This window comes from Triturus cristatus, chromosome 12 (assembly GCF_964204655.1).
Source record: "Triturus cristatus chromosome 12, aTriCri1.1, whole genome shotgun sequence".
NCBI lineage: Eukaryota > Metazoa > Chordata > Amphibia > Caudata > Salamandridae > Triturus > Triturus cristatus.
The window spans coordinates 456,970,969-456,994,532 of record NC_140595.1 but is presented as its reverse complement, the minus strand read 5'-3'; the positions used below and the strand labels follow the sequence as shown (position 1 = coordinate 456,994,532).

General features: G+C 42.2%; 1 protein-coding gene across 1 annotated transcript in view; it reads left to right on the top strand.

Moving 5' to 3' along the window:
* Positions 1-19,016, top strand: part of LOC146776097 (borealin-2-like) — a 201,276-nt gene extending 182,260 nt beyond the window's left edge. Inside the window, exons 7-10 of the mRNA XM_085636764.1 lie at positions 9,526-9,612; positions 12,508-12,616; positions 13,718-13,804; positions 18,739-19,016. Of these exons, the coding sequence (XP_085492890.1) occupies positions 9,526-9,612; positions 12,508-12,616; positions 13,718-13,804; positions 18,739-18,789 (334 nt within the window). The 3' untranslated portion in view covers positions 18,790-19,016. The remainder of the gene's footprint in view (positions 1-9,525; positions 9,613-12,507; positions 12,617-13,717; positions 13,805-18,738) is intronic.
* Positions 19,017-23,564: the final 4,548 nt, after the last annotated feature.

Genomic DNA, 23,564 nt, shown 5'->3' with positions numbered 1-23,564 from the left:
CTGGGCATCCCCCTAATATAGAGTAGGGTGAAATAAACTCCCAATAGCTCGGGGCTTCCTCCTCCACAGGAGTTTAAAATATGAATGGGAATCTTAGTGCATCCACCATTTACCAGAATCGTAATCCCAGCCCTACACCACCTAGATCTTGTTCTGTGTCTGCCACTATGATTACAATCAAAGGGAGATGAAATCTATTTAAGGTAATTCCATCCACCCCCCCCCTAACCTGTAATCCCACATTGACCAAGTCCTCCGCAGAGATCCCTCAGTGTGAGGGGATTTGTTGGGACATAGCTAAACCTTGGACTGATTCAATGGCCTCCATGTTCTAGCTTTTTTTGCCCTTACAAATTATATCGACAAATATAACACATGCCCCTGGCTTCAAAATAGGAGGTTTGTCGGGCTGCAGCTTTACTACCTCTCTCCTATTCATGAGTCTGCAGGACTTCGCACCTGCTCGAACTCCCAGGACCGAGTCTCTATTTTGTTTAAATTCTTGATATATTTTTTTAAAGGGTTCACACTTTCTGACTGCCTATTGTTTTTAAAAATACATTTGCCCTGCTGTGAGCTCTTGCTGGAACCTATCGCTACTGCTGCCCTGCGGCAGAGGAGATGATTACTATTAAGCCTTCCAGCCCTCTTCTGCAGCTGAGCAGTTTGAGCCTTCATGTTTTCCTTACGAATATCTTGGTCTCTTTAATATCCTCCAACCCTGGGACAATTAATAATTAGAAGAGAATTTTAGGCATCTATAAGCATATTGCCTTTTCCAAGTAGCGTTGGACATTTGGTGATTTAAACCAAGCTACGGGACACGTCCAGGCAAGGAGGTCTCAGATTAGTTGCCCCTGTATCCTGGTCACTCATCACAGAAGACCTGCCCAGTACTGGAGAGTACAGGCTAAGCCCCAGACCCCCCCAAACCTCTACTGCTATCAGATCTACTGGAAAAACGGGCACAGAGAGGAAGAGAGTCTGGGGACCTTCTCTAGATTGATGGCCAGCAAGTCATCCATATGGTCCACTTTCTGGGGATTGTCTGACCGTATTTGTTGCTCCTTGTGTTCTCATATTTTGTCCAGGGGAAAGGTTGGATCGAACGTTGAAATGTTTTGTGACAAATTTCCTTTGAGGTGGTCAGGGTAATGGGGGTCACATTTTCCTTCCTCGCAGACCCAACTAGATCAATGGTCTTAGCCTTATTAAATAATTGCTTTCTCCTTTTTCTAGACTTCTTCAGCCCCATACCCTTGTCATTGTCCACATGAATCTACTTACAGCAAACGAAGATCCATTGCAATGCACTTAACATAAAAAGAGACCAAACAAAACACTGTCCTATCCTTCCACCTCAATCCGCCGTACCATACAGAGTTGCTGCCATCACCACAAACCCCAATACACCATCTTCCCAATCTGGGTCAGAGCCTCAATCCGTAGTCCATAAAACACACTCATTAGACCAGCAAAGTAGACTCTATCGGATCAGATACCCAGCACGGAGACCATTCAAATAAACACACTGGGTGCACAAAGCAAAAAAAGATCGATAACCAGCCTAAGAGAGACTGCTGTAAACAAAGGAATATCAACTTGAGGAGGAAGGCTAACCTTAATGCCACACGTTCAAACCCTCTGGCTTCCCAGGGGGTAAAACTCAGTAGCCAGTGAGACCTGTTCCTCTAAATGTACCATTGCTTTTTGTTTATAGTGTGCCAAAGGGCCATACAAAAAACATGCCCATCAAAGCCCTCTAGCCTGCTGCCCCCCCAAATAAATTTGGAGGCACCAATGGGGGACGAATTTTGTGCTGATTAGGACCGGGCGAATTACCTCAGCCGCATATGGCACCGGGCAGGTTCCCACAGTAAACCGGCAATATTCCAGCAGTTCTCAGACTGGCTAACCTGCTGCTTACAGATGGTAGATGCTTATGGAGCCTCATGGCGGCTTTTCTCTGGTGTGAATCACCAGCAGCACCTCCTTGAATTGCAAAGCGGCGGAGAGAGAAGATGAGGAGCAGGAATGGATGGCAATGAGCCGCTTAACTTGGTGCCAGCGTGAGGGGGGACAGCTCAGTCCAAGGATGGTGCCTCTGTGCATTCCAGAGGCTTAGGGCAAGTGCTTTTGAAGTACAAGTGGGGTGGGCAAGAGCTCTGCCCCATCCATCCTGCCCATACCTGAACTCCTCCTGTCTGAGAGGAATAAACAAAGTCCAACAGCAGGGTCTTGTGAACCAGGACACTGACAGGAGGCACCAAGGGGTTAGGATAAGATAATGATAACTTTCAAAAAAAGCAAACACAGCAGTATGATGGACAGAGTGCTGAAACTTATCAACCACTCACCCCCATTCACAGATCTGGGTTCAATCCATTGTTCTTTTGCTCACTATTTCCCCCCCACCCGGTTTGGACCCAGCCATATGCAAATCAGTCTTGACCCTGTTTCTCTTGGGAACAATCCAGCTTAACTGCCAAGCCAGGTCCTCCCTGGACTGGAAAGGAGCATCCTGGAACCGGTTTCGGGGTTTCACCCCTCATCAGCCAGGCTAGCTTGAATCGAGCGGCACAGCGAGCAAGGGACCCACGTCTGGGCATACCCTTGGCCAATTAGGGCAAACACAGCAAGATGATGGATGGAGTGCTGAAACGTATCAACCGCTTGTCCCCAGTTCCAGATCAGGGTTTAATCCATCATTATATTGCTCACTATGCCAACCCCTCCCACCACCCACCCCCCAAAAAGAGATGAATTTAGGCCCAGGTCTTTGTACTGGGGTGAATGTTTGGCATTGTTCAGCATTGTGTTCATCAATTGTTCTTTTTGCAACTTTCGAAAAATTGCATTTTCAGAATAGTGGAATAATTACTTAATATGCATCCTTACCATTAAAGAGTATTTTAAATTACAATTCATTTGAGACTAAACATGACATTTCTACCTGTTCTCAATCAAAGGTTAGCTTTTAGTAAATGTAACAAAGTAACACAATATTATCTAATGGGAGAGGTAGGCCTCACAATAGTGGAAATTGAATTTAAGGGTTTTCACTACCAGGTCATGTAAAACTTAAACCATGCCCCACTTTTTAAATGCAATGCACCCTGCCCTAGGGGCTGTTTAAGGCCCACCTTAGGGGTAACTTATATGTATTAAAGAGGAAGAGCTAGGCCGGGCACAAGGTTTATTTTGCCAGGTCGAAATGGCAGTTTATAACTGCACTACAAGCTGCAGTGGGAGGCGGGAGACATGTTTTAAAGTGCTACTTTAGTGGGTGGCATAATGAGTGCTGAAGGCCCACTAGGAGCATTTCATTCACAGGCCCTGGGTACATGTGTTGCCATATACTAGGGTCTTACATGGTAACATTGACCTACTTGTGATAGACCTATTTAATTTACTTGTTTTAGGGAGAGAGCACAAGCACCTTTGCACTGGTTAGTGTTGCAGTGCGGCCAATACAAACCCTTTGCAAGCGTCACTTAATTCAGAGAAAACTCACACACCACATATTCTTTGAAGGGGCCCATAACACCGAAAACACACACTCACTGACAAGCTGACGAGCTGCAAGACAACACGGGATACCTTATTACTATTCTTTTCCTAAATAATATCTATATACATTATATACATTTAAACTCCGGAGTTTCCTGGTCTAATCATCACGGTACTCCGTTATTTTGGGTTGATGGACCAACTAGTAGGAATCAGTTGAAAGCGATTAAGTCCAGCTCAATCACAATTAAACATTTAACCTTTTATAGATCATAACTTTAATTTTAATAACCACAGACTCCGTTTGAATTAGCATGAAATTTTATCTAGAGTCTTTGAAATAATTGAATAAGTAAATGTTATTAGACAATTTATAATCATTAATTTCAAAAGCGTTTCAAACAAAGATTTAAAGAAAACAGAAAAATACTCATTACGCTTGGCTTAGGGCGATGACGAGAATGGTTCACCAGAACATGAACCGCAGATCATAGGATAGGTTCCCAATCTGACTCACTGTCTCTCTAACCTCCTCGGACGTGTTCCCTGCCAGGATTGAATCCCACGACGTTCTCGTTCCTTTCTCCCATCAAAGTTCGAAATTCAAAAATCTGTCGGTCTTTTCAGCATCGGGGAGATAAATAGTCTCAACAGACAGCGTGTTGTGTTGAATAGAAAATGCAAGTGCCGCAATGTCATCACAAGCACTAATTTTTATACCCTTGCACTAACTTGCTATACCTAGAATTGAAACTTTTTAGGGGCCGTGATTGATTTCAATTGGTCCATTGGAGGAGTGGTGATGGTCACCTCACTGTCCTCCTTGCCTAAACCAGTTCTGTAAATTGCATATTCATTCCTGTCCTCGTGACTTGTTAGGTTCCAGCAATTGCAACCATCTCTTTCATTAATAAATGGAATCGTCTTCTGCAGTCTGAGTTCTTCATCCATTCCCAGGCTTTTGTACAGAAAGACTTGGCATCCACTCTTTTCCTAGGCCAGTGCGACCATGACATCTCTCACTCCAGGCATAGGCCATCACTCGTGACTGTAACTTTCATTCTGTTCATGCGCAGAGGCCATTCTGATCATACTTGATCATCCTCTCTCGGCAGCGGCCATTTTCTCAGCGAGGCCTAGCAGGCCCGAACAGAACTAATGTGAAAACATAGTGGAAATTAGAGATAAAAAATAAGCCCTTCTGTTTACCACCCACCGTTCTAATGACCCGTGTTGGGTGTTACCTAGCGTAAGCAACATTGAAAGCCATTCTACTTACCATCTGCATTCTTTGCCACAATGTAGTTAACTACACATACAAATACATGCAATTTTACTTCTATTTTCTACACGAAACACAAAGCTATATTAATTTAAGTTCACATCTGTAAGTAAGTTAGATTTTTGCATATGCCAGTTAATTTTCCCACGTGTAGTGTCTAAATAAAGGTGCATTGATTGATTAGTATATTCATTCAAACAATTAGTAAATTAGTTATGAGGTCATTGACTTTGAAGGGGGGTACAAACATTTTTGTATTTTCCTCTGCTCCATCATTAGCAGTGGTAAAGTGTACAGAGTCCTAATAACAAAAACAAATTTTAGAAAACCGGAGTGGTGAAGGCAAAAAGTTTGGGGTGACCTGATGTTGTTCAGGTGTTGAGGGCGATCAGCCCCTGTGGAAAATACCTATAAACACCAGCTGGTAAGGCACAACATGGCCAGGTTTGAGGGGGTTTCCTAAAGGGAATCTTCTGTATCTGCAAGGTATGCATCTTGTAGTTTTTGCACGACCAAGACTTCCCTTGTTCAAGGTTTTTGGTGCAGTTCAAGGTTTAGTCTCCCTGAACTGATCTATCCTGCTCTAGATTGTAGGAACAGATTGCTTGAATCATTCCTAATCAGCGCACAGGACATGGAATCCCTCAAATATCATCCTTTTTAACCCCTTCGCCGCGGCGGGAATTCCGCCGCGGCGCTGGGGGATGCGGGGGGGCAGCGCAGTGGCCCGGTGCTCATGACGGAGCCGCTCCGTCATGAGCCACAGTTGAGCTGTGCTCATGACGGAACGGTTCCGTCATGACTCCGCCCAGTTGCGTTGTCCCCCCGCACAGGCGGGGAAACAGCGCCGCGTGGGCGGAGCGGCCGCCAACGGTCGTGTCATGACGGAACCGTTCCGTCATGAGCACACGGCAACCGTGGCTCATGACGGAGCGGTTCCGTCATGAGCGGGGAAGGGGTTAATTTCTAAAAATCTGGGATGCTGGAGTACGCAATTGTAATCGGATTTTGCCAACCCCTCAGAAACTTGGGTTACTACTTTTGCACATAGCTTGGCCTGTCCGTACTCTACAAGAAAGATGCCCTCCATCTTGTGTTCTCTTGTATCAAGGTACAGTAGCACTGATGAAATAACTCGGGAGAACCTCTATGGAGAGCAGGCATGTTACTTTAGTATGATTCAGTTTCCAAAGTATACTTACTGTTGGATTGTCTGGTGCAGGGAATTTCAAAATTCAATCTGCATCTGAACTGAGCAGTCTCGATCAGCCAGCTAGCTGACGATGCAACTCTTGTATAACATGTTATTGCGGAAGCTGCAGTATTGTATACTCTAAAACGGTCTTATAAGGGCATTTAGTACCTTGATATCTCATGTATCGGAGGCTTTGCTGAAACCTGGAAGCTGATCTGGATAATCTAACTTAAGTCTTTGGGACCTAGGCGGAAGGTCACAAGAACTTCTTGCCTAACTTGTTCTTAATTGAGTAAAATCGATGCTACTGCGTGGCATTTGGACCCTAATGCTGGTCAACCAAAATGCACTCTTGACTAGCATGTGGTACTTTAGAGTGTCCTGCTGATCAACAAATATTACTGACGAAGTGCCTTGTAATTGTTTTGTGTGACTATACAACAAAGGTACCTAACCATGTTATGTGCTTATGGCTTTTTGGTAGTAGTTTAGTCTCCCACGTGACCTCCAGTTGCCATGAAGAAGCGGCAGTGGCATAAGGTCCTGCGTAAGTTCCTGCCCGTCCTAGACGCCAGTCTGGTCTGTTATTACTGATGTCGTTGGCATTTTCGAAATCAACATCTAGTTTGCTCTTTGGTACCTAGATGAACTCACAGGAAGTGACTTAACAATTGATCCTGGGGACTCCATACGAATCTGCTCTTACCTTTTGTGCCTGAAATCGCTGAGGCTTCAATGAACTTCGGTCCCGCAAAATAAAAGGTGCATTTAATAAACAGATGTTTGTTTTCGTAAACACACAAATTTTACCTAGGCAGGACAAGCCAGGAAGGGAGCCAGCATGTACCTTTACACTCTTGGATATACTGTAGCCTCTACCGCCAGTGCAGACTTGCGGCTCTATTTTAACTCTGTGCCTATTAAAGCTATTTGTTTAGTAAAGCAACAATATTAAAAAGACTATCAAAATGCACGATAATTGGATTGGTTTTGTTTGAAGGAGAACTAGACTTGATATATTAGCCCTTCTCTATCTAGTACAGTTAATGTGCCAAGTACCACTTTCCAATATGAATAACTCCTTGTTATTCTCTTGTGAACCTCCTGAAGAGGATAACCTACTTTACTCTCTTGTAATAGGGATCCTGGAACAACATCTCAAGAACACCCCGGGGCTAGTCCAAGTGGCTTCAACTTCCACTGTGACTTCAAAGCTCTTCCGTTCACTACATTTACTGGACTCGTGGAACTATCAGTAGATACCGGGGGACAGTATTATTGTCTGTCTGTTCACTAAAGAAGAAAAGCAGTTCTTGGTCATATGTCCGAAATTGTGAACCAAACTGGATGTTAAGTGAGCCCATTAAAGAACCTCCATAAAACAACCGCCCCCACAAAGCTGTGCAGATCCCATTGTCCTAAAAAACATGCTTTAACAGATTTAATACCTAGTTCACTTTTTTGCAAGTAAAATTGCAAGTGCTTGTCAAACAGTTCTTCCTAAGCTGACCTGCCCTTGCACTAGATTGCTCCCAGTCCCAAGCATACAACATGATTGCTTTATTCTTCACACCAAGACCGGAAGCCTCATAGGCATTTTTTAAACCAGGAGGCTGTTCATGTGTCGGCTGATTTAATCCTCCGTCGCTATTATATAAGCCTAAATCCTTGGCCAAAGCTACTGACCCTGTCTTTGGGTATCTAATGAGCAAAACCTTTTTTTACTCCGTTCTCAGACTATACCCGCGTGTCCCTGATACATGGAGACCTAACCAAGCTCCAAATTCCGACTAAACCCCTTTTACCAAACTCAGCCCTGGAACCTTTCTCTTCGCTCTACTGTGTGTAATGGGGAAGGTGATCGATGACTGAGGTATTGTTTTACGTTGAACGTGCGTGGATGAGAAGCAGGCTGATGTCTGCTAATTAGGGTTCCATCCTGGCTGTGTTGTCCGCCTGTGCCATAGCAAGGTAAATGGTATTACTGATTCTTCTGGGCATAGTGATCGTATATCCAGTGGTTTGTTATGTTTCTTTACCCGTAGAAGAACAGAAGCCTTGCTGCTATTGTGTACCGTGTTTGGATTTTAAGAATTTAATTCCCCTCTTCATTTACCCCCAGACCGGCCCACGGCCCTTTAGGAATGTGTGGTTTGTTATGGCATTACACCAGTCCTCTTGCATTACTGTTTTTCCCCTCGATATCTTTGATCCCTCTTCCTGCTATGTTTCTTAATGACTTTTTAAAGAAAAAAAGCAAGGTTGGTAGCTCATCTTTCCACCAAAATGGGTTGTTAATGCGTTTGCTTGGCTACTTTATTTGGGTGGACAAGTGCTGATTGACAGTACCCAAGATGGGTGCAAACCCAGGAGGCTGACAAAGACTTCTGCTCATTTATGATGACATTACATGAGACAAAAAGCTTTTTGCAGATTTTTTTCAAAAGATCGGTCATTGGGCGGAAGTCTCTGAAATTAATCACCCAAGCCTTCTTGTAGTCTCAAAATAGGACCATCTTGTTGATTATTTTTTTTGGTTACAATTTCCCCGATTCAGTCCTTCCATCCTCATGGGATCATGTGAGCTTTCGCTCTGTTACACCACATTACCTGTAGGATCGCATTGGGAGTCCCTCTGCAGTGCTGGTAATCCTGGTTACACTCAGGAAGCTAATCTAGGACTCCTGCAATGTCGAAAGTCCAGTGCTCTCAATGTACAAATGTACAAGTTATTGATTGCTCCTGTATGAGTTAGTGCAGGGACATCGTACCCTGAAGCATCCCCAGACTATCTTTCTTGACTCACAACAGAACATTTGCAAGAACAATTAAGACACTTGTACGAGCACCCAGAACAAGTTAAGATACCATCTGAGATTAGCTCGCAGTTGCTGCGGGGTTTTCAGGGCACAGGAGGAGGCTTGTGACTTTAGCCGAACAGCAGCAGCTGGGAGAGTGGGCTGAGGGCTATGAAAGAAAAGATGAGAAAGCAACATCATGTACAGCAGGTAGGTGCTTGTGCTTTGCAAGATTTTCAGAATATCTACATAAAATAAATTTACAGGTGGTTAATCTAAAGGGTGCTAATCTACATTCAGTGGCTGTCCGGAAAATCCTGACGGATGCCAGCCTTCCTGGGTCTACACTGGACAGCCTTACAGTAAAGCAAGCCAGCAGATTTGGGACCTTCAGTCTTACTGAGAACAGGCACCATTGTGAAGCAGTACACACCTGCAGTGCATCTAGCCCGGCTGGATCATTTTTAAATCCCTATAACCACCAATTCACTTCCCACCTATTGTAAGGCTTGGTTAATTTCCCTTCTATTTCCCCTTGCAGCATATTTTGGACACGTGCTTCATGAGAAGTTGGGGTACATGTCAACATTATTGTTGGACAAAATTTGTTTGGTAGATGTTTTCAGACTTAATGCTTTTGACAGTTTTATTTGGGGCAATTTTTACATCCTATGCATACATTGGCTCTATACTTCAATCTAATTTTTGTGACTTGGCATGAATGTATTTTTTCCTGCAAGGGCCGCTTATGGAACACCAGCTGTGAGAACCTGCAAAAAGGTTGGAAAATCGAATACCATAGGAGTTACCCCACAGTATTCCAAAAGGTAATGTATTTTTATTTTTTTAATTCTGAAGCGATGAGTTCGCAGTCAGTTTCTTGAACACCAGTTATTCTCTCCTTGTCCTTCTGTGCTGAATTTTGTTAAGCAAGAACACCAGCTTATCATTTGTTTGCTTTTTGATTTCAAATCTTGGATTATAAATACTAACCTAATATTTACTAAAAGTCTCTAGTTCATTGACTCTGGTAAAAAAAAATAAAAAAAATATTGTAGCTTTCGTATCTCTCGTAAATGTTTGTACAAGCAGTCTGGCACAGTAATTTCTACCGTATTTTTAAATATTTTGCTTATCTGTGATAGACATAATTTCCAAAATTCGTCCCAGCATTCACTCATTGCACATTTAGAAAATCGTCTTGTATGTTGTGTAATGCAGAATTACAGATCACAAGGATGCATATGAAATATGGACATGCTTCGTTTTATGGTTGCACCAGCCTCCTTTCATCAGCGTGTATTTAATTTGAGGAGTTGGTGGTGGGTGTGTGTAGGGGACTCTTTATGGATGGAGCATTGTCCTTTCAGCTGGGATTGTAAAAAGGTCTTGTGCTTGATTTAGGTAGACCATATCAGTCATTTTATTCACTATGGGGTCAAGTACCAAATTAGATTTTGCTTTCCGTTTTGTCCCTTGGTGGATGTTCTCATCATGGACAGTTGATATTGAGGCCCTTGTACTGAATATTGCATTAGTTATACGTTGGCCTATCCTCAATAGCGCTGCATGTACTCATTTTTTTAATCTAATTTCAATTGTGTCAGTGTTTGGCTGCAATTTTGGCTGTATTGTTTGAGGTCTTGCGGTTAGGTGCATGTTCGGATTAATGCTAGACTGATTCTATGTAAGAAAAGGGATTGCGGTTTCAGTCAAACTAAGAATGTGTACTGAATCAGTCTGTTTCCGTATTTTGAAGTAGGTTGCAGCCAGGTATTCAGTGTTTTTCTCATTCGTGAAGTAGCCTGTGCCAAATCTAGGGAGTTGCTGGCTGAACCTTTGGTTGCTGCTCTAGTGTAGGGGGGGGGGGGGGGACAGTCTGTAGCTCTCCATTGCAGGACCAGCAGACATATTTTTAAATGTCCACAAGCACTGATTTTATTTTGTTGTTCAGTAGGTGTACTCTTTTCTGGTGTGATGATCCGCTCGATGGTGCTCCATAGAGGTGCCGTCCTAGTAATTGCTATATTTTGTTTTCCAGAATCTAAAATATATTAAATCAACCTTACAATAATGGTGGTTCCTAATGTTGCTATGCAATTTGGCCGTTTTTACCCTGTACTGATAAAATGTTCCCTTGATTTGAGACTCTTCTCAATTAATTTGTACCTATTTGTGGTGTACGTAGCATTCCTCTTCGCAAATGCCCATACCTGTTTAGACCAGATTCAAAGAGGTTCAGGCATCTGCAACATTGTATTTGCATACCAAATATAGTTTTTGTGAAATTGCGTGGAATAAATTTCACGAGTAACTCCAGTAGCTGTCCTCTGTAAAAGAATATCTCACAAGATCCCAACAGGAGATTGGTTCAATGAGAAATGTTTAGTTGAAAAAGAAAATTACTCTTGACAATCAATATTCCCAAGTATGATAAAAGTGCACATTTTTGACAATGGAAAAAATTTCATGTTTGGCCTATTGCGAGTTTACACCGGCATAACAAAAATGTCACACAGGCCTAGTATTGGTGCAGTTTGAATGTTGGTCAGTACTTGAAGATAGGTTCACTTAGGGTCACAGAGTGCAGGGAAGAGCTCTATGCTAGTCTCTGCAATCTTCTATACTGGGAAATGTATCCTTGTTAGTGAATTGTGGGGGCAAAAAATTGATGTCTACATCCTAACGAAGGGTCTTTTTTGCTTGTCGTCAGAGGACACTGTTACTGTTTGGGGGTCTGCCATGGACCACACCGTGACCAAGTAACATGGGCTAAGGAACATGCAGTGTTCAAGCTAAATGAAATTGCCTCATATTAAGTTAAGAAATCTTTGAAAGGAGATTACAAACCCATTAAGGATTGTTCTCTGTTAGGGGAAATGAGAAAGAATGTCACGCCACTTTAGAACTTTCTTAAGAATAATTAAGTGTTTGTTATAGGCATAGTATAGACTGTGGGATTCGCAGAAATAAATTGTTTTTTAAATGAATTTAGGTTTTTGCTCCCGAAGTTTTCATTTGGGACAAGTGTTGGCTTTAGATCGGTGTCGAGAACGGGTATTCACTCATCGTAAATCCCTTGCTTCGGAAACTCAAAATGATAGTGGATCTTTAGATTGGAGACTCTACATTACAAAACAAAATGTTTCTCCTATCTAATCTCAAATTGGCCGAAGTCGAATTATCCTTGGGGAAAGGAGAGCGTGATGCTTCCCCCTCCTGTAACCTTTTTTTCACTGCGCTGCGGCTATGCCTTTAGTGCTATGAAGGGGATGGACTATGGTGCCTTACGGTTTTAAAGGTGGATGATAATCCTGAGAACGTGTGAAAGGGCCCAACAGGAGGAAGGCAATACAAAAAGCCATTGAGTGCAGACGTCTGCTCCTAAGCAGTGCCCAGGATTCCCCATCCAAACAATTCTCCATTCTAAGAGCACATACTCTTCAGGGGATTCCAAGCCCAGGATAGTTTGGTATATGTAATGCTTTCTCCCCATTTTCTACTACTGAAATGTTTGAAAGACAAACAATTGGTGTTTTGGTACGCATACAACTAGAGTCCTAGGTGGTGGTAGTTGGGTCATAGTTATATCTTCAAGTCTCATTTATTTAGTTTTTATTTTATTTTCATTCACTATAAGAGCAGGCATTTTTGTTATTTTCTGCCTTTAAAAATCTCAGATCGGTGGTGTTAAGAAAATACCTCTGCCTTTTCTGTTGCAGATTTCAGCGAACTCAGCCTGCGAAAAGCCGATGCCTTTCCTCGGGTGGTGAACCATTGTTCATGGATGGTGGCATCCCGTTTGTGAATATTCCACTTACTGATGGGCAGGTACTGACCCTCACTGCTGAATAAAGAAATATAGAGTGGTTGCAACGTTCAGTGGATCCCCCAAATATTGTTTGTCTACTGTAATGGATGCTATCTTTTTTTAAAAATTGATGCTTTGCCGTCGTTTTGTATTTCATCCCTTTAGATTTCCAAACCATACTCAATCCACAGGGTTGCATTGCCTTTACTCCTTTCCCAAGACGTGTTAATGGCCCCACATAAAATGCTTTGTTCACAGGATTATGGGCACTGAAAATGATGAAGACCTTAAAGTCCAGGGGTTTAATGATTAAATTTCCAGAAAAACCAGCAACACCGACCATCTTTAATTATTTTTTTCTGCAACCCCTTGTGAGCCCTGAACTAACTAGAAATAACTAGTGCCAGACGAGTTATTGTGCATGTCAGGGTACACCCACCCACGTGTCCTTCTCTTCTCTGCATTCTACTTTTCTTATATGTACCTTCTACTGTGTTACGGCTAGTTTCTTTCTGATGAGCATTTTTTCTTGCTTGGTCGCCACTATCTGTAGTCATCTTGCATTGCAGTGGTCAGTAGTGTGGTGCTGGCAACTTGCATGGCTTCGTTGAGATGTTCTTTATGAACTCCTGTGAATGTAACACTAATAAGGTAGAAAAGTGAAGTCCGGTTATATGGGGCTGTCGTCCCACTTGGTTGCCCTATATTTTTGGAGTTCTGAAAACAATATAATAGCGCTAAGAGAATAGGAAGCCAGAAATTACCTCATCAGCTGTGAGGAAATGCAGTCTGGCCCTAAAGTCTGTAAGCTGCTTAAAAACATGATCATTGATGCCAGCAGTTTATATTCCTAAATTCTCTGCAGCAGTTTCTTGAATTGTCAGTAAATAATGGTACTGGCACCAAAGAAGAGGGGGCATTTCTGTTGAAAGACCCATAGTACAGGTTTCTAGTGCTAAGTAACTGACTCTTTGTTAAGAATAGGTTGCCCTTTTCTGTCTGCCTGCTGTGGGTTCTCGCTTGCTCTGCTTTTACATTGCATGTTCTAGGTTTTTGATTTCAGTTCATTCAAGCATTATTGTAAAAATGTGTTCAATAAAGCCTCTCCTGCTGTGTTCTAGAATGTCTGCTTTGCTGGAGATGACTTGGAGAAAGTTGACGTGAAGTTGCTGGACAATGGTGCTGTACAGACCATTGAAAAACTAATCGTAAGTTTAAAGGCGTGCTCTCTAAACTTTATCATAAACTATATAACTCTTAAAGCCACTATCTTATGGGCAGGTATGCTGCTAAATGCATCACATTTCTAAGAGGAAATATGATTTTGTGGCAGACCTACAAAGCTGGGCCTAATGGGACCAATTTGACTCCCAGTCTCTAGGCTCCTGTTGAATTGGGTCCCTAACAAATGTGCTAGGTGATCTGAAGCAATGCAGTTGATTGCACTTTACGGGATATATAAGCGCAGTTCAGCACTAGATGTTCAACCTTTGCGCATACAGAATGCTTTACATTCAGAACCTAAAGGACCAAGTATCATAAAGATCAAAACTTTAAAAATGTGTCCCCATAGTCTCTATTGTTTTGAATTTTATTGTTAATGCACTTGACTGGCCACGGTAACAAACATACATTCAAAGCACACTTCCCTTCTTTTTGTGATATTACAAATTACACTCTTCTGTGAATGTAAACATGCAAAAGATAGTGAAAACCTAGGATAGCCCAGCACAGTACAGAATAAAGCTTTCATTTGTTTGAAAATGCGTAATGTCTTTATTCCTTTGAAGCAGCGAAACAATTTTATTTGTGGGTTTGCCATATAATGACCACCAAATGTGTTTTCAGTGTAGAATAGTAAACCAGCTACAGCTAACGCATATCATTGCAGTGCTAAGCTAGAAAGGTCTTCTCCATCCATACAAGGAAAACATCTATGTAGATGTTTTTTTTCCTTTAGCGCAACGGTCAATTTTGGGATTGTTTATCTGCTTTACACCATCTGGGAAACTGAATCACTTGTAATAGAAAGCCCATGACTGGATGTTTTCTGTGACAACTCTTAATGTCATACGCGTTCATCCTGGAGCAATGCTGGTTATGCATCGCAGTTTCAAATATGTATAATTTATAGCAGAGAGGCCAATGATGAACTGGACCTCGAAAGTGAATTCTTAGCACCTACAGGTCATCATTTGAAAGTGGCAAGTATCTAAGGGCCTAATTTAGATCTCGGTTAATGGGCTACTCCGTCACAACAGTGACAGATATCCCGTCTGCCAAAATATAAATCCCACTATATACTATGGAATTTATATTTCGGTGGACGGGGTATCCGTCACCATTGTGACGGAGTAACCCATAGGCCGAGATCTAAATCTGGCCCTAAGACTCTTCTTTCGCCCACTGGAAACGATGTTTCAAGGAACAGGCCAAAGATTGGAACCAGGTTGTAAAGTTCTCTTTTCCTCGACTTCAAAAGGGTATTTTTCTGCAAAGTGGTTAAATACGGAGTATTTTGCTTCCATCTCTCTAGAACTAAATACGCACGTATCATGCACAAGTCTATCCATGTACCTCCATTCCTCTTCTTCAAAGTAACATTAATTTCTGAAGGATAAGAGCATGTACGAGTGATGGATTTACTCATAGAAATCAGGATGGAGACAGCTAGTCTCATGTTAAGGACACAGGCATAAAATGACAGAATTTAATTATTCTTTTTCCACCACACCTGCCCGAAGGCAGTAATGTCAATTTACCACAAGTTCCATAAAGCAAGGTGCAGTTTTGCTCCTGAGACTCTTCTTTCATGTTCCATTTACTACCATTGCATCCAAGGACAATAAATCAGCCATCCACACTTTTCAAATTTCTAAGTAATAATTGCAAGAACAAAATTCAGCAGCTATTAAGATTTTGGATTTGAGTTTGTTTCTGGTAGACTCATCTAGGGTATTACGCAAATAAAAGGAAACCTACTTTGCCACATGGTCGGCAGGAAACCACTCGGTTAAATTAGGGTGGTGAATAAATGAGGGGTTAAACATAGTTTCACCGAGGTGATCCACCAACTCTTAGACACAGGGTGAGATGCACCACTGTCAATAGGAGAAATGTTATGCCTTTTCTCCCAAGGGCCATAACCATAAGGATCAGCAGATCCTCTAATATTGTCTGTGTCATCTAAGACATCATCATCCTCATCAGTGTCTCTTAGATGGGAAACAACAAATGGGGAGGAGGGAGGCCCCGATTTTGAAACCTCTCTGGTGGGAGGACCAATTTTTGAGATTCCTTTAGAGGACCCAGAGGTCGCTGCTCGTTTCCTACTTTTACCAGAGCAAACTTCCTTAGAAGAAGCAACCATTTTAGAAAAATATGCCTCTAAAGATTTAGAAACATCCAAAAAAGAGACTGAAATAGCCTGTTGTATGGAGTCTTTGCTGAAAGACTTCAAGTTGTCTTTAAATTGCTGGTTACCCTCTTCTTCAGACATGGTAAAAAATCGTATTAATTAAAACAATCCTGTAAAGGAGAAAAAAACAGACAGTAAGGGGTTACATGAGGAACCCGAGCAGAGGAGCGTGCATACAAATGAAGGGGAGTTGCCAAAGGCACCAAGTGAGTGGCAGAGAAGAAGCAAGAATGCCACACCAGGAGGCAGACCCGAAAGAGGAAAGGGTCCGTGAGGCAGTCCCGGTTGAAATATTGTAGGAAATGGCCTATTAACTGAGGACAGCGAAGGCCGCTGAAGAAAGCGAGACCGTCTCGTTCAGTAAGCAGCTCACAGGGGGACCTCCCTTACGGTAAGAACGACTGTTATGGGCAGCGAGAGTGAGCACGTTACACACGTGCAACACAGCAGAAAATGTCAAGCGAAACAGGTAAAATATATTCTACTATAGACAACCACAATAAAGAATATCAATATAAAAATGTTCTATTTAGAAAGGGATATAAAGTACTTATCTTGACTGCGAACAGCAAGAAAAGAGGACTTGATGTTCGCAATCAACATAATTATTGTGTTACTCGACATCCGATTGGTGTTTTAATTGTGATGTCATACTGTAGTTGGTTTCTTCGTTTTTCTGGGAAACATAGCTCCTGCTTGGCTGCTGTTCAGATTGAAGAAAGAAAAGACTGCAAAATAGGAGCCTCCGTGTCTTGTAATAATATACATCTCTTTCCACCACACCTGCACAGAGGCAGTAATGTCATTTCACCACAAGTTCCATAAGACAAGGTGCAGTTTTGCTCCTGAGACTCTTCTTTCATGTTGCCGTTAGTACCATCATATCCAAGGAGAATAAATCCGCCATCCACGCTTTTCCAATTTCTAAGTATTAATTGCAAGGACAAAATTCAGCAGCTGAGCCTTGATGCCATAGGCAGTTCTGATGTTACTAACAAACCTATTGCAGTTTTTCAACGGCGATCATCAGTTCAAAGGGTACAGGCTTTAAACTTTATTCTGCCAAATGGGCCTTCCTAGGTAGCCAAGTATTCCCCGGGCTTAGATTTGGAATTTTGTACCACGACTGTTAGCTTTCAAGTTGGTGCCTCCAGAAATCTGGACTTGTAAATCTCCGGGACTGAATATTTGGGACCAAGTTATAAAAACTGACATGCAATGCCAACTTTGATACCACTAAAGTGTATACGTGCAATGGGCTTTGCAAAAATCTGACCATTAAGTAAATTATTTGACTGACCATGGATAGTGTGTGTTCTTGGGGCAAATGTAAATTCCTTTTCTCTGCAAGGTATCTAAAGGGCATCTACGTGGCTCAGCATATCAAATTATTTTCAGCAAACTGAAGAGTTCCAGAACTAGCTAAGGTCCGGAATCCTCACAGGGTAACACTGGCTTATTGTCTGCTATCGCGGAGATCGCGGTCTGTTTCATTTGGTAACTGTGGTTGCGACCAGAAGAGCTATTGAAAACCTACTTTATTTAATTCCTAATGGCAATCACTGATATCCAGCAAAAACAAATAATTGTTCATATTTGTTGATGCATATAAGATGCTGCAAAGATATTCCTTTTTACCAAGTAATAAACCTGTCTGAATATTGATAATGTAATAATCCTGTTACTTTTTACCCCTTCTGCACCTACACACGGCACCTTTTAAGGTTGGTGTTGACTTCTTGACCAATTTACTCCCAAGATCCAAGGCTTTAGAGGGCCAGCATACAGGCCTAAAATAAGTTTCATTGAAAGTAAGGCTTCACTTGAGACTGGTAGGTGCTCCCAAGGACATCACAAATCTGGGAGCCTAGATGTGTACCCATTCGCACGAATGTATGAAGTGCTTGGAATTGAAATAAAGTGCAGGGACTCACTTTCCCTGAAAACCTGTTACCTTCTGTGAAATTACAGTACTTTCCGATTTATAAATATTGCAACTTTGCTGAGAAGTGCTATTACTCCCCCTTTCAAATGAAAGACGTACTTAGTAACTGCCAATGTAAAGCACTCTAGGTGGGGATCTTGGTAAAGTGCAAACGTGTGCTGAGCCTGATGAGATTTTCCATCTATCACCTGGTAGTTCTCAGCGCATGCTAACATTTGCCAGCCGTCACTTTGGTCAGACACATTGTGGTAGCTTCTCTTCTATGATGTCACTATTGACTTTTTTTTTAATCCCATTTCCTCATTTAATTCATTTGTTTTATACTGCAGCCACCGCTTAGGCTTGCAGACTGGCAGTTTTTGTTTGTAAAAGAGAAGAACTTGCATGATTTATGTGAACTGTATTACATGTGCTACAGCTGTAAATTCGAATGGCCACTAAAACATTGTGTTTTTGGAGTCTGAACTCTCTTGGCAATGACCATGTAGAATTAGCTCATGCATGAGTATGAAATGAGCTGACAAATACATAGATTAGGGACCGATTGTCTTATCGCAGGGACTGTTTGGCTCAGACATCCAAAACGTTCTAGTACTGTGATGAACATATTGGCTCTGTGATCTTTGAAATGCACCTAAAGGTTCCAGTGGTCCCAGCCACTGACTGTGTGATTGAATACAATAATTTGAGCAGAGAGTGATGTTTTTTGTACAGTGAAATGTGTACCACAACTGGCGAAACAAATTGCCTAACTAAATATCACTTTCCTTTCTTTCCAGAACCAATTGTCCCTGCTATGTAAGAAAGCATCTGAAAATTCAGAATATTGACACACCGTTCCGGTGCTTACAGAACTTTCTAATTTAACCTTTTATTTAATTTGTAAATTAATTGAAATCCTAGACCTGAACTGTGAATGTGCTTGTCCAAGCAGATGATCTAGCATATGTTAAATTTGTAAATGGCACTCTATACTGTTTTTAACTTACTTTATAGCCCTGTTTGGGAGACGGCAGCTACTGTATATAATTTTTTAATAAAGATTTCTTATTCTAAACATGTGTGAAATACCCTTTTTCGTAAAACATTTAGACTGACTGTGGAATGCAGCACTCTGCATTGGAACATTTGAGTTCTACATGTCAGCAATCTGAGTATTTTGATCATCTCACCTTGCAGTGATGACAGAATTGGTACTCCTCTGTGAAGGGCTTAAGTGAATGGTGAAGCCACAGGAAGATGAGGCAACATTTATGCATTGGTGGAATGGTATGGCTGAAGACTTCCAGTTTGAGACTTAGTGACTGTGTCTTGATATGTAGTCTTTGTGACTGGGACAAATCACCAGATATTATTCCTTCCACAGCAGAGGATACATTCTGTTTCCTTTGCTACTAATTTAAAATGTCCTGTCTTTATGTAGACTGTAGGAAATTGGATTAAACTACCTAGCAGAGTAGGGGTGTAGATGTCATCGGTGACAGAGCTCCATCAGACCTCTGTCGGCACCTGTTCGATTAATTGGTACCTGGAAGAAATCTCTCAGGAGAAGCAGATGTTGTTATTCTTAGGGTTGTCTTGATGAAAACATTTTTTTAAAAAAATCTTTATTGCGATTTCCTGAATATTCCAAGATTGTGGCACCTATAGGATACATAATATTAGCAATACTTATTCAGGTACAGAATCAGAATTCAACTTAACACAATTACTACCATATATATACACCGTTTCATCAACCACCTAACACCCCCCCTTCCCACCCACCCTTTTTTCATGTCTTGATGTCCATTGTTTATATTCTCGTCTGGGATTCTATTTTCAGCATCTGAAATGCAGGTCCACAGATCTGTTTTAGATCTCCCTTCCCATTACTTTTCCTGGAGATTATTATGTATCATACCGCTCTCCTGCCTCCCCCCCCCCCCCCGAGGGTCTCCCAGGTCTGCAATCAGCGTGGGCCACGCCCGTGCCAATTCTGCCGTCGCCCACTCATTCAAATCCCTCACCCAGTGACTTATAAGTGGTGGAGCCGGGCTAAGCCATGAGATTGCTATCCTTCTTTAGGCAAGTAACAACCCGAATAGTACGAATTTCCTACCTAACTTTTTCTCTTTAGGGCTCGGTATTAAATCCAACAAGACTGAGTGTATAGTCTTGGAAATGGACCATCCAGTAGCCTTGTGTATTAGCTCCAAAACACCCTTCCAGAATGGACCCAGGCTCCAGCATGCTCATTTCATGTGCACAAATCGAGCCGCTGTTTCCCGCACCTTGGGCAGTAATCTGGTGGTTCTGGATAGATTTTACTTAATCTGTGTGGTGCTAAATATAGTTGATGTACTATGTTATATTGAATTAACTTACAACGTGCATTAGAACTCATTTCACAAATCCCTTAATGCACTCTTGTCCATTCCCGTTCGGATATGGGTTCCTCTGTTTCCTCCTACCACTTTGTCTGCACTGTCGTCTCGAAGAGGCCTATAAATATGGGGAACTAAGCGCCACCATCCCGTCATTGGTAAGTGTGGTTTCTCCGGGAAGGGATTCCACATTTTCCTAGCCACCTCGGACATATTTCCCTATTGTAGGAACTGTCCCGCTCCCAGTTCAAAAGTGGTCACAGCCTCCTCTTGAGCCATAAATCTACTGTTACTGTAAAAGTCCCCCATAGTTAGGGAACCCCTGTCCTTCCATCTTTGGACGGACATGGACTCTGCAATCTTTTTAAATGGCCTTACCACCCACAGTGGCATGTCAGGGGAGTAGGGTGCCTTCCGGATTACCTTTTTAACTGTGTCTTCCCACACTCTCGCCAAGTATCTAATTAGATAGGGGTATTCGTTCGGAATCGCCGCTCCCCTCATGAGTAGCTCAGGAAAGGGACTTCCACTATAAATGCCCGCCAGTAGAGTTTTCTCCCAGTTGCTCCCTTCCTCCAGCCAGTGAACAGCATGTTGCAATTGTGTTGCAACGTAGTATAGATACATGCGAGGAATCTCCACTCTGCCGTCCTCCCAATTTCGTTGGGAGAGTGTCCAGCTCAACACGTTTACATTTATTTCCCCAAAGCAATTCCACCAGTAAGCTTTCCAACTTCAGAAAATATGACTTAAGGACTTCATAAAAAGCATGTTGTGAAGTGTAAAGGCATCTGGGTAGAATTATCATTTTTATACTTGACACCCTTCCCAATAAAGAAAGAGGCAGGGACTTCCAGAATCCCACCAAGGCGTGTAAACCTTCAATTATTCTCCCTATGTTATGCTCCAGGAACAGTGGGGGCGAGTGCCATAGTTGAACTCCCAAGTAACGCATGCCCTCCATTCTCCATGGCAGGCCTACTACCAGATATGTATGTCACCTACCGTGCCAATTTCCCAATTGGGATTAGTTTTGATTTACCCGGATTAATACAAAGTTCAGAAAACACTCAATCTCCTCACTTCATTTAAGTGTTAAATCTGTTCGGGATGGGTGTCTTAAATACACCAACATGACATCCACACATAGGGATACAACATTTATACTATACCCAAAGGGGATTCCATATCCCTCTATATGTTGCATCCCCATCTTCCGAAGGACTGCCCATATGTACGTCCACTCTACCGAGACAAAGGCTTGCTCAATATCTAGCATAGTTAGGGCACAGTCCTTATTCTGAATTATCGGGGCATGATTGCCTTGATGAAAACATATTGACGTATTGGCGACTCGTTCTTTGGACACCACTTCACAGTTTCCATTGATGGGTGTGTAATTCAGTAGAAATGTCCAGTTGCAGCTAGTCCACTGGTTTCACAACTTTCTCGGTCACTGGGACCTTCTGTACAATCTGGCTCACGGAAAGCAGAATACATGGCATTATGGCTGTGTGGTTAGATCTGGACACCCCTTTGTTCTTGTCAGTAAATAAAGATTATTAGTAGCCTATTATACAGATTTTCAGTCTTTAAGATTCAAGTCGGAGACAATTGAGCTGTCTATGGTGCGCTGAGAAGCAGATCGAAATTCTTCCAGCAAGCAGCACGAAAGTGTTCTGTTTCAGGAAGCTCTCTAAGCCCATGTTCCTGAATTATTTTTTAAAATGCAGTTCATTCTATGATTGATTTCTTATGGATTGCTGCCAAACAAATGTTCCCACAGACTCCCTAATATTTGTCACATTTCTAGTTATAGAAAGGTGGTTTACTGCCAACCTATACCAGGGTCATTTGTACCACAGCCAACTAACATGGCAGCACCTACCTTTCCCTCGCCTCATTGCCTTCTCCAGTACTTCCAAAGGTCGACTCAAAGTTACCCACTCCTGCTGCCAAAAGATCAAAGACAATCCCCATGCCTCTGGGATTCGGGTATTCCCCTCAACGCAGGGAAGAGCTCCACTGTGACTGGAGGTTTCCTCTATCAAACGGTGGCAAGGATTATAGTACTTTTTTTTAAAGAATGTGGCCAAGGTTTGGGAATATCCTTCATACAGTTCCATCAGACTGCACAAAGGGAGTAGCCAGAAAATAAAAATACCCCACTTCGAACCAAAGATCTGATAATCCAAAGTACATAACGCAAGGGAACCTGAGTCTCTGTATAAGAGCTATGTTGCCTCTTCCATCCGAAGATTTATTTATTCATCCTTTCACCCATCCACTAATATCCACCATTTCACCTTTGCATTCTGCCATCCGTTCATTCTTTCATCCATCATTCAATCTTATACCATTCCATTCATCATCTATTCCACCCATCACTCATCCTTCATCTATGCATGCATGCTTGCATCCACCCACGCATCCATCATTTGACTTACACATCCATCAATGAAGTCCTTGAGCTATCAATTGATCCTTTATTCATCTATCCTCCCAGATTTCCATTTAGTAAGCCAACCTTCCGCCATCTTAGATTTCCATTTACTCGGTCATCCTTTGACCCACTCACCCATCCATCCACTCAGATAACCATTTACTCTGCTATCCTTTCATCCACTCCACCCAGCCATTGTCTTAGGCTTCCATTTACCCTGCCATTCTTTCACCTACCCATCTGCATTTCCATCCCTGAATCTCCTCATATTACAATTTACAGTGCCATTCTTCTACCCACCCATCTATTCATCAAGCCTCTCAGATTTCCATCTACTCTACCATCCTTTCACCTACCCATCCCTCCCTCCATCCTTAGATTTCCATTTGCTTTGCCACGCTTTTATTCACCCATCTAGTCATCCCTTCACCCACCATCCTCTCACCTTCTCATGCTTTTACCCAACCATCCACACATCCTTCATACATTCCTCTATCCTTTCACCCACTTAACCTTTCACCCACTCATCCATCCATTCACCCACTTATGCAACCACTCATCCATCCTTCTTTTGCTTTTCTATCAACCCATCTTTCTTCCTTTTAGCATAAAGTATTTGCTTTCTTCTGCAAAGTATATTTCAGAAAACAAGGGAACCCAAGTAATCTGAAAGGTACCTGGGGTACAGTTAATTATACAGAAACAATGGTCCCCTACAACATAAAAAAAATGGTAGTAATCAACGCAGTGATGTAATAAAGACTGTGTTGTAGATATCCCAATAGGAATACAAGCA